This window comes from Papaver somniferum, unplaced genomic scaffold (genome assembly GCF_003573695.1).
Source record: "Papaver somniferum cultivar HN1 unplaced genomic scaffold, ASM357369v1 unplaced-scaffold_8, whole genome shotgun sequence".
In the NCBI taxonomy this organism is placed as follows: domain Eukaryota; kingdom Viridiplantae; phylum Streptophyta; class Magnoliopsida; order Ranunculales; family Papaveraceae; genus Papaver; species Papaver somniferum.
In genome coordinates, this window is record NW_020650970.1 from 1006444 (window position 1) to 1019120 (window position 12677).

General features: G+C 34.9%; 2 protein-coding genes across 2 annotated transcripts; one reads left to right on the forward strand and one right to left on the reverse strand.

Annotated features, from left to right (window-relative positions):
* The first annotated feature begins 2638 nt into the window (after nucleotides 1-2638).
* On the forward strand, nucleotides 2639-3119 carry LOC113344830. The gene has a single exon (XM_026588734.1). The coding sequence runs from the start codon at nucleotides 2640-2642 to the stop codon at nucleotides 2847-2849; it is 210 nt and encodes a 69-aa protein (XP_026444519.1). The 5' UTR covers nucleotide 2639; the 3' UTR covers nucleotides 2850-3119.
* A 208-nt stretch (nucleotides 3120-3327) lies between these two features.
* Nucleotides 3328-6503, reverse strand: LOC113344828 (protein FAM136A-like). The gene is made up of 3 exons (XM_026588731.1): nucleotides 6282-6503; nucleotides 6044-6181; nucleotides 3328-3798 (listed from the first exon to the last, which is right to left on the reverse strand). The coding sequence occupies exons 1-3, from the start codon at nucleotides 6411-6413 to the stop codon at nucleotides 3613-3615; spliced, it is 456 nt and encodes a 151-aa protein (XP_026444516.1). The 5' UTR covers nucleotides 6414-6503; the 3' UTR covers nucleotides 3328-3612.
* Between the last annotated feature and the right edge of the window lie 6174 nt (nucleotides 6504-12677).

The window sequence follows — 12677 nt, forward strand, 5'->3', positions numbered from 1 at the left end:
ATGTCTTTCAACAAAAACTTTTAAACCCTCTTTCTACTGTTTCTAGAATTAATCTCCATCTTCATAATTTCTCTCTTGCAGCCAAGAATAACATGCCTGTCCAGCCAGTCCCTCCTGATAAACCTGTGAACTTATATCATATTAAAAATATTTTTGTAGATGCTTCTTTTGACTATCTGACACTCACTTCTGGCACTGGCATGGTGTTATTGTCTTCTGCAGGTACCTTTGATGGATTTAAGGGATCGTATGCAGACGAAGTAATCGACTCAGAAGCTGCAGAATGCATGGATATCCTGAAGGCTCTTAGTTGGATCAAGTCTCTTAACATCTCTGAAGTCCAACTCATGGCAGACGCGGAAGTGGTTGTGCGGTCTATTTCCTCCAATAATATGTTTGTCAGATGGGAGAATAACCATTTGATTAAAGACATTAAATCTCTTATTTCTACTTTCAAAGTTTGTAAAATCTCTCATGTAAAGATAGGTTTCAATAATTTAGCTGATAGTGTAGCTAAAAAAGTTAGGAAGTACAAACTTCATCTAGAGGAATATGTGGACTATTCTCCATGGATTTCCTCTTTGTTTCATAGGCTTGCAGTGCCTGAAACTTCTTAAGTAATACTACTCTCAGTTTATCAAAAAAATAAATGAAAATCAAAACGAAGCCAACCACACCAAATAAAAAATCCTAAGTGACACTGTGAGGCGTGCCGAGCCAAGCCAAATCAAAAATGTATCGGGGACGAGGTGAGGCTGAGCTACACCAAATCAAAAATCTTAAGCATGCATCGGGACGAGGCGAGGCCGAGCCACACCAAATCAAAAATCTTAAGCGACGGGCGAGGCGAAGCCGAGCCACAACAAATCAAAAAAGCCCCGTGACACCAAATCAAAAATGCACGCCCCGATGCTTAAAAGAAAAAAAAAATGATGGTGGATGGTTTCCAGATCCGCGGGGCGAGGCGAAGCTGAGCCACAACAAATCAAAAAAGCGTTGTGCCACCAAATCAAAAACGCACGCCCCGATGCTTAATGATGGTGGATGGTTTCCAGATCCGCCCGGTGCGTAGCACGGACCCAAAATCTAGTTCTAATATGAACCCATGAAACAATGTGTATACCGTGCACTGCTGCAGACATTTCACCTTACACCTAGTCATTAGAGAAGCTATAAGGTCGACATTGCAATAAGGTCCCTCTAGCGGACAACTACATCTCAACAATACCATTAATGGGGTACCAGTTTACAGGTGCTGCTGGTATCAAAAAATCCCATAAAAGACGCTAGAAAATCCTACGGGCTTAAAATACTGTACCGTGTCTGGCCGAAAAAAAAAACGGCCGATAAAACTAAAGGAAAAAAATGGTACGTGGCGTCACTTGTTACCATGCAAAAAATATCATTTCCGTCAACTTAGTTGCATAGAGGGTGAACGTTACCACTGATCATCTAACCATTCAATAAGTAAATTATTCCATCAGAAAGAGAAAGTGTTGTACACCTACGTTTCTACTGAATATATATGAGATTCAAAATACACAAAAGGCGTATTCGTGTCAAACATCGCTTGGTTTTATTTTTCCAGTAATAAAACAGAGAGTCTCTAGAAAAAGGAGGATTTAGGGTTTTTGAATTTGTCTGGAATCAATCAGAGACGCAAACAAATTTCAGGTAAATTTTTGTTGAAACCCTTTAATCATTTTTTTGTGTTAATTACTTCATCTGATTCAGTTTCTTGTATGTTCGATTTTGATTTTATGAGATATATGAATTTGGTTTTCTCTAAATCACTAAACCTAGTTATAGCTATCGTGATTTCATAGTGATTGTGATCTTATAATTGTGGTGGTTTTGAATGTAATTTTGAAGGTTGTGGTGATAATAGAAGTGGTTTCTTTCCACCATTGAGGGTAATTTTGGATCCTTAGCAAACCCATTTTTTAGAACACATTTCTGTAACTTTAAACGCTATACTGCAATTCCAGAACTAATAATCAATTGAATCTCCCTTTTTGGAACATTTTAAAACCACCACCCTAATTAAAGATCCACCGATTTGCAATTCAATTCAAACCCATATGTTCGGAACATACCCTAACAACCGAAATTAGTGGTAGTAGACAAGTAGTAGTCTGGTAAATGGTGCTGATCATCGTATAAGTTTCTTAAGTGATTTCGCTCTTGTTTCGGGGTATGCACATTATTGCCATGGTTTGGCAGTACTTCTATTATTTTGGTTGTTATGTTTTCTGCCGATGAAACTATTTTAATGACTGAGTTTAAGTGGTTGCCTCTATGTTGTCCTGGTGGGGGCATATGATTGCCATGGTTTCACAGTGCAACTATGATTTTGTATGGTTATTGATGAAACTGTGGAAATAACTTGACTGTCAGGGTGGGTGATAGTCATGTGATGACGGTGGTAATCCGAATGGGGCTAGAACTTTCTTAGTGGTCAATGTTTTCAATTTTGGTTGTTTAATGATGTTTGTTAGGAATGATTATGCTAGACTGGATTCTAATTGATTGTGTGTACATGGACAAGCGTGGACAAATTGTGATGGAAATGTTCCACAATCAAGCCTCTATCGTAATGTTTATCCATTTAAACTGTTGCCTCTCTCTGTTGTTGCAGGATGTCTACTTTCTTAAAATTCAACACACTTGGGCCCAAAACAAAGAACTTTGTCGTAGCTGGAGGACTGACAAGTTTCGTATTTGGAGTGTATTTCTACACAATGAGAGCTGTTGGAGGCACCGATGAGCTTCAGGTAGCTATCGATAAGTTCGAAGATCTGAAAACTAGTAATGAGACAGCAGAATCAACTAGCCTACCAAAGTCTTGAGCGTCTCGTCCCCCCTTTGTCATCCTTCTAGTCTCTTTTTGTTGATAAATGATGTTGCTCAAATGACAGATGATACTGAAGTCCAGGAAAACCTTTTGAGTCGTTTCGTTGAATAACAGTTTTTTGGAACAATGATGTTTCTTGTAAAAAGTACTGGTTACTCATGATACAGTGTTTCTTTGTCATAGAGAATTTTAGAATCTTATTCCATGCTGGTTTTTACTTATTATGAGATCTGAATTTCATTTGGTTCTGTTCCGAGACTTTTTACTATAAATTTCTTTTAATTATGGGAGCTTTAAACAGCTTGATACTGGTAAAATTACAGCTTAGAACTGTTCTATGTTTACAAAGTAGACCAGAGCTGTGAAAAATAACCCTGCTGTACCAGTAAATGCATCTTACTTTTCTGCTTTTCTCCAGTAAAGTCTGACAGAAAACTGAGGCGTTGAAATATAAATATACTGCAAGAAAAAACTGAAGCATTGAAATATAAATATACTGCAAGAAATTTGATAATAAAAACTTCTTTGTAGCCCTCAAATATACTGCTTGTTGGACTTAAAATTCCAACAAACCAAAAATAACATGATATGGTTAACAACAACATGATGTCTTTTTATTCTCCGAACTGTTCTAAACCTACTTAAACTTGATACTTTGGATATCTCTTCTCACTGAAAGTTATCTTTTCAACAAAATAATGATGCTGAGATGACAACAAAATTGAAGACTTCAGAGTCCAGACACCCCACAACCACATTTAGTTTCTGCTAATGTTAAGGGTGGTCTTCAACCGATCTACAACGTGTGGCAAGAGTTTCACACTATCTTGGATTGCTCGATCAACGCATGACTCCATTTCGTTTATGGCTCCGGTCTTGATCTGCTGGAGCTTTGCTTGCTCAAACTTATCTTGGCACACCATGAGAGATCTATTCATCATTTCCTGATTCAACAGAAAAAGACAAAAAGTTTAAAAATCACTAAACTTAACCAGGGAGAGATAATGTTAGAATGCTATTTTAGCATGCATCCATAGTAAAGCAAACCAAGTACACAACACTAGATTGAGCTGATTTATTTGTTGGTGATAATGTCCTGACCTTTAGAGTCTAAACATGAAGTAAGAGGTTCTTTTATCTATATTAGGAGAGTTTTTTTTAGCAAAATAATCCTTGAAATGAAAACACAACGTAAACAGCAGTCAAGACTAAATATGAGACTAAATAAACCTTGAAATGCTTCTGACACAGTTAAGTGTTAACGATTTTGTATGCTAACAACAGAAGAGAGTCACTGTTAAAGTGTCAGGATTTGGATGAGCCCTAACAACCAAAGCTGAAACAGGACTGCAGTGTCACATCATGGATCAAAAAGATTTGCGTAGCTATCATATTTTAAAAGAGTTGATCAAGATACTACAGAACCCATCAAAGTCTTTGCTATATCCAACACGGACAAGAATAAAAAGAGAAAACACTAAACAGCAACATAGGATCGCGTCCTGTAGAGTACTGCAGCTCAAAATTTATAGTTATTGATTTACTATCATTGAGCATACACAGCAGAACATGTGAACTACTCAAACATCATATTCCCCTGATGGTTGAAATTTGGCTATCTACACCTAACCTGGCAATGTAAAATCTATTTCCAAATGCCCCAAACGAAGATCTTTACTATAGGAGTTAGAACTTAATTTAAGGTGCTCTTCACTACAAACAGTTTTGCTCTAAAGTAATAATAGGAGATAGAACTTAATCTACAAACTAATTACTCTGACAAGAATTACCACTACCAGAAATTGAACACATGAACTGAACTTGGGCACCTTTTACTAGAGAATATACTGACCCGCCACCTTTATGTATTGTGCATATGCATTATATTCCAATATCTCTGACAGAACTCGAAGAAATAATCAAACAACTCCGCATCTCTAAGAGTTTCATCTTCCCCTCAATGCAATTTCAATGTCAGATTTATGCAAATTTCAAATTTTTAAGCAAAACATACAAAGACATGAAAGGGATGAACAATATATGCCGACCTAATTTATTTGTTGGCGATGTCCTGTCCTTTAAAGTCTAGAGTTGTTAGAAAGCTATGTTAGCGTTCATCTGTCATAAATAAAACCAAGTACACAACACTAGAGTTGGTACCTAAGAGCAATAACATATGCCGAGTTGATTTATTTGTTGGTGATGTGCTGTCCTTTAAAGTCTAAACTGAGGGAAGAGGTTCTTTTATCTAAACTAGGAGAAGTTTCCATACCATAGTAACCCTTAAAGTGCAAGAGTGACAACAGAAGTAAAGACTTAATACGCGAGTAGTCTAAATGCGAGTACGGTTCTGCCCCATCAAAAACCATCCAATTCCATCTACCTATATGAGAAACGTTTATACCAACTTAAAACATAGGTAACCACACAACAAAATCTGATACATTTAACGAATTTGCATGCTAACAGCAGAAGAGAATCCCCATTAAACTGTTGGATGACCCCTAACAACCAAAGCTGAGCCAAGACTGCTGTGTTACATCATGGATCAAAGGTTTGCATAGCCATACTTTAGAAGAGTTAATCAAGATATTCCAGAACCCATCTAAGTCTTTCCTGTGTCAAACACGGACAAGAACGAAAACACTAAACAGCAAACATAGGATTGTGTCCTTTAGAAGTAACGAGAGTTCAAAATGTATATTGAATGATTTAATACCATTGAGCGTAAACCGTCCCCACAGTAAAGACACATGAACTACTCAAACATCAATATTCCCCGAAGAGTTGAAATTTCGCTATCTATACTTAACCTGACAATGTAAGATCTATCTCCAAACACCCCAAACGAAGATCTTTAAAAGGTGCTCTCTGCTACATATAGTCTTTCTCTGAAGTAAAACTAGAACTGAATCTACACTCTAATTACTCTGACAAGAATTACCGCTATCTGAAATTGAACACATTGACTTCTGCAGGAATTACAAGGTCATCTAAACCTATTGTGCACGGGAATTATACATTCCAAAATCTTCGAAAAAACTCAGACAATCAAACAACTTGGAATCTCGAAGAGTTTCTTCTTCCCCAAATTCAAGTTCAATGCAATTTCAATATAAAATCTATATAAATTTCAAAATTTCAAGCAAAACCCATGAAAGGGATGACCAAAACCAAAGAGAAACTTACTTGAAATTTAGCCATCTCAGTCTCAACCAATTGATTAGCATTCATAACAGGAATACTACAATTTTCAACACAATTCGAAATCTCCTCAAATTTTCTTCTCCTATCAAAGCAATCATAAGCACATTTGAAGTACCCTTGCTGTAATAAACCATCAAATCCAAACAAGCAAACAAAATTAATCTTTTGAAAAGAAAAAAAAATTGCCGAAAGAAACAAAAACCCTTAAATTTGGGCATACCTGAAGAGTGAAATTGACATGATCAGTTACACCAGAGAGTTGATTTTGAGCTGCAGTGTTAACATCATTCAACTTCTGTTTCAATCTTTCTGAAACTAATCTTTCTTCAGCTGCTGCTAAGTGATTATTCATCTTGATTTCTCAGTTTCTCTAGGGTTTTAAGACTTCTCTGTGTTTCTAGGGTATTTTAAGTTTTAAGCCCTTTTGAGTTGCTTTACTGACTTAACCCAAAAGAAAGGAAATTTGAGTTTAGCCCCTCTTTTCATTTATAGGCGTCCTAAAGATTTGTTGTTTCTTTTTTTGCTGACTCGTTCCAGGGCGAGTCATCCAGACCTGACTTACATTCTTGTCGTGTCTGGCTCAAAAATTATTATTAATAGAATTAGTTAGCAATGACGTTGATAGTGGTTCAGGCAGTTTTTTTTTTTATATGTTGGGTGTTGTTATTCAGAGAGGGGTTCGTGCTCAGCTTGTTGCTCGGCTGCCAATCAAAAGCTTTGTAGTTTGATAAAGTTATAAAAATCGATCCACAAATTTTATTGAAAAAAATAAATAAATTATATAAATAATTTGAATCCGATTAATGTTCTCAGCCTTTGTCAGATATAATGATACCCAACTCAAATAAATTTATAATCTTTTTTTTTTTGTTAAGTAGAAATGCATTCAAAACAGACTAACTTAGGGAGTTAGTAACCCTTACATCATTAATAGTAGAGTCATCTAATGTTGAGATATTAACCCAAGCATTTGATTTGAACCCAATAAATTTATAATTTAGTTGAAATGTCAACCGTGAAATTAACAGGGATGTATTGTATCTGGATTTATATGGATAAAAATAGATACTAGTTTTACCTGAATCTAGTGAATTTATAATGTTTAGTAAAAGAATCATGTTGATTCTTATAAATATATAACTTTGGATGAAAATGGATTGAGTTAGGATTAATTTAGATATGTAAAAATTAAAATGAATTACCAAAGCAAGGTTATCATTGGAGGTGGGTGGTGGTTATGGTGGTTGGTGGTCAGTATTGGTGGGTGATGGTGGTGGGTGCTGGTGGTGATTGGTGATCGATGTTGGTGGGTGATGGTGGTGGTCGATGCTGGTGGTTGGCGGTCGATGTTAGTGGATGGTGGTGGATGTTGTTGGTAGTGGTGAATGGTGGTGGATGATGGTGGTGGTTGGTGGTGGAGGTGGTCGGTGCTGATGGGTGGTGGTGGGCGTTGTTGTTGTTGGTGTTGGAGGTGCACGTGCTGGTTGGTATTGGTGGTAGTGGGTGGTGGAGGTGGAAAAACGTAGCATGTTGTGATAAAAAAGAAAACCAAAAAAAAGAATGTCCATAAGAATCCATGAAATTCTTGTGGTTTGCGTTAAGATTAGTATGGGATAAAAACATACATATATTCACAACAAATATCCATAAGAATTCTAATATATCTTGTTTATCAACTATCCTAAGAAATCTTAAATGAATTGAATACCTCGGATAATCATGGAATCTAAAAAAATCCACCATGGATATATAATGATTACTTACATATCCTGATTGAATACCTAGAAATTTTTAGGATTGTTAAATATCCATGTACATCCTAATCCAATACATCCCGTAAATGTTTACAAATAATACAGGTATTCTATTTCCGAGAGAAAAGTCTTAATTTGAAATAATTATCGGAAAAAGATTAAACCAGTTTTATTCATGTTGCTTTTTTTTTCGGAAATAATCTTCTCGTCCATCCCAAAATCATCCCGTACACATACATAACCGTAAGCAAAAATTCTTAGTTTTTTCCAATTTCCAATTTAGTTAATTTTTAATATTTATTTCCGTTACTTATCTAATATAAGCAATGAGAAAAACTAGACATACAAACACCTAAAAAGATATAGGATTAAAACGAAATAGTGATGAAAAGTATCATTGAAATCACATTGATATATACACTGGAACAAACTAATGATGTAAATTCCTTTTGCATTATCAATGCAAAAATAGACAAGGATACATATGTACATATTATTTTGACTTAAAATCCGTCTGCTGGTATAGTTTTATTTACTTGGTAAAAAATAAGGTACTCTTATAACTATTTGGTGACCTAATACATGTATTCTATCGCATAGCCCAATCGCCCTTAAAAACTATCAGTACAATATAAAATTTGATTTCTAAAAAAAATGGTACCAAACATGAATCAAAAATTTTATTTTAAGCATGAATCAAAATTTGTAATTTTTATCTTTTTATTGAAAATCAAAACCAATATTAATATCATGATCTGTGTATAAAATTTCCCAAACACAATATATTTTAATTTTTATGAAATTTTCAAACACAATATATTGGATATACAAGTAGGTAAATTCCAATTGAATTGGAGTTCTAGTGTAAATTAAGTGTTTACCAACCAATCCCACCTTCCAGAAGGAAAATATGTAGAGGAATTCTTATAGGAAAGGTAACCTGGTTTTTTTCATGTGGCTTATTTTCCAAAGCAGTCTTCACACCCATCCTAAAATCATCCAGTCAAAAATACATATTACATAACAACAAGTAAACAATCTTAGTTTTCTCTAACTTCCTATTTGGTTAATTTTTAAACTTTATTTGCATTATTCATCTGAAATAAGAGACGAGATAAGCTAGATATATAAACACCGAAAAAGATATAGAGTTAGAATGAAATAATGATGAAAAGTATCATAGAAGTTGCATTCATATAAACATTAAAATAAACTAAATTAATGTAAATTCCTAAATTCCTTTTACATGACCAGTACAAAAATAGACGAGGATGTATAATGTACCTTATTATTTGTGATCTAAAATTTATCTCGTGGTATAGTTATTTACTCGGTAAGAAATCAGGTACTCTTGTAACTCAAAATATATTTCGTAACCTAAAACATGTATCTTTGAAAAGGCGAGGGTACCCAAATATACCTTAAGCTAAAAAAATTTCTACCTATAAGTCCTTTCTCCGAAAGTGATTGTTTATGGCCTGAGTCGAGACAATACAACTAATCGGTTCATACTTCGTGTGATCGTCTATGGATACGATATCGAGACAATACAACAATGAAGTATGTTTACTTGATAAAAGGTTCGGACTTAACCAAACACAATAGGATTACTTATTAAATAAATAAGAATTAACGTTTGTGTAATTTACTTTAAATTATAATAACAACAATTATAATTGCGGAAAATAAAAGTAAATGACACAACAAGATTTTGTTAACGAGAAAACCCCAAATGCAGAAAAATCCCGGGACCTTGTCCAGAATTGAACACTCTCAGGTTTAAGCTGTTATACAAAATAAACCAACTTCGTATAGTTGAGACCAAGCAACTAAACTTATAGTTCACCTAGTTCCGTATGTATTCCCACGCCTCCAACTTATGAATAAGTCACGTACTTGGAACAATTCCTTTGGTTCGTGTTCCAAATAGTAAAGGAACAACAAATCTGTTTGGTATAAACTCTCTTCAACCAAGTGATGTGAGTTCGACAAAGGATCTTCTGTTTATCTCAATAAACTCCTTCGTCAGGTTTTTAGATCTATCTTATTCTCAACTACCGAAGTAATTCTTAAGACTTTGCAATCAATACTTTTAAACATAAAGAATTGTATTGATGCCAATCTACACAACTAATCAATCTAATTTACCACAAGGGTAAACCGATTATAGTTGGAACCTATATACCGAAACATGTATTGTGCACACCAAATATTATGAACCCCAAATCAGAAATCTTCAATATCTTCTTTGTCTTGAAATCTTCTTACATCTTCAATAAACACCTGCACACAACAACTTGAATCTCTTGTGATCAATCACGCACAGAAACGGAGTCTGTTAACAATGGATTTTCACAAGACGTCTTTAGATCTACAAACAGTCTAAAGATCCCTGTCGAAACTTCGATCTAGTTTGAGTGAATGTTATATCAGAAGAGAAGATTCTCAAGCATAAACAAACTAGGTGCAATCAAAGTTCAACCACCGTTAGTCAATCAAATCAATTAAAAACAAAAGATAAACCACAATTATCTAGTTTCCCACCCACGGTACTAATAGATATTCTCAATCCCAAAGAAGACTTTAAACTGAGCGTTCGTAAGAGATTTCGCCTAATAAGGTTACTCTCCTTTCCAAATAGGCGGCTTCACCAGTAACAACACAACCGTGGAAGTCTGTTTTCACGAAGGATTAGTTTTCTAGAAATGCAAACTTCAAGTATTTATAGACAAGGAAGTTTGGACACCAAGGAATTTCCAAAACCGAAAATATTCTCAAGATATGCAATAAAGTCCAGATTCGGTTTTCCTAATTCCTGGAAATGCTCAGTCCAAAATAATGACCGAAAATCTCTTTGGAAGATCTCTAACTAGTAAATTCACATTACTAATTCTCATTTTCCTAAAATAAAATTAACAACCTTAATTAAAAGATTCTTAACTTATTTATGTTTCGATCCTGGGATTTTGTACCTTTAGCTATTACGGAATAACTTTGAACAATTAAAGATAAGTTGTACTGCTCATGTTCAAACTATGTCGACATCCTTACTTTGTAAGTCCTTTTTCATACTTACAATCTTGAAACCGATTTGTCACACTTCCAAACAAGTTTAGAATTGGTTCATCTTACTTTCAAGAACTATGTGATTGATCAAGAACACCCAATCACAAATCATGGGTTTAACGATTTTACCAAAACAAGTTTCGGTTCTACCTCCATGTGAGTACTGTGCATAGTGACACTAGCTTTCCAAAATTCGGTTGACTAGGTACTAGGATCGGTTCCCCACATATATATGGTATCTAACTTGTATGTGTTGCACACATGTCCATAGGATCGGTTCCCATTTGCGTAAAAACGTGTTGCACATGTCCATAGGATCGGTTCCCCTTTCTGTTATAAACTTGATGCACCTCATACAAGGATCAATTCCCCTTTGTGATGTGTTTCACCTCTTACTAGGATCGGTTCCCCTTTACCCATAGTTGATCTTATACAAATCACAAACTCGATCATACCATCTCAGGTGATTACTTAAGATCGGTTTCACTAATAAAAGTCATACCAATACATAAGTCAGGCCTTTGTGAATAGTTTTACCAAGAACACAAACAAGTCATGAGCGGTTATACTAATCACACATATTGGTTGTTCACAAGGTATGCAATGAATAACAATACCAATAACGCCTGGCGATTTCCTTTACGATTCACAAAACAAGTTCATGAATTTACTTCCTTAAGACACATGTAAAAAAATTGTTTCCTAGGATGAAATCCTCACCTCATACCCATACATAATCACAATAGCATTTAAACAACTATGTCGATGTCTTATCTACAAAGTTTAATGGTTAAGCAATAAAACTCGTATTGTATTCCTTAATACTATGTCTATCTAGAGTTCAATCATGCTTCGCAGTTTTGTTTTCAATATGCATGACTTGAAATATACGTTAGGGAATGAAACAGTTCAATTCAAATATCACTAACCTCAAGTGGAAGGATGATGTCGTCGTTATAATTCCTTGCTTCTTCACTTATTCAAGTCTTCACAATACTTGTAATGTCTCATATCCTAATACTTTCAAGCTAACCTATACGAAGTTGACTCTAGTACATAATTAAGCGACTCTTTAAATGAGTTTTGATTCACTAAAATATGACAACCAAACTTGACATACCAACGCTTGGTGGGTTCTACCGAGCTATGCTCTAACAATCTCCCCCTTTGTCAATTTTAGTGACAAAACTCTTACATCATATGGATAAACAAATTACAAGAATTCATTACACATACGCTTGATTCCCGAATTCAACAGCACAATAACCTGTCTACATTCAATCCTTTAAATGCCGCTGTTGACATTACAATAACAAAGCTAATACTCCCCCTAAAGGTAAGATAGGTAGATTTTCAATCCGCACGTCTTTCTTATTCACTTGGTAATGATATGTTACTCCCTCTTAGTCTATGTTTTCACTCTTTCGTTAGATAAACATTTAAGCACCATTGTCCTTTTCCTTAGTGACACCAATCAATATAAAATCAATGCCAGTATCACTTGTTTACTCCATATATTTCTCCCCCTTTTTATCACAAAATGACAAAGAAACGAAAAAATAAAGGACAAACCGAAAAGAATCTTACAAATCTCAAAATAGACTTGCAACCTATAGAGTTAAGCACGAGGGTTCCACACACCATTTTTGATAACCAATATCAAAACCGAAATTACAAGTAGTTTATTTTGATATGTTACCAAGGAAACAGTTGTCCGAAACAATTTTTCCTAATAGTTTAGCAAACCAAAAATCAACTAAGCACCTTAGTTCCTTTGCTAAACCGATCGTACAAAT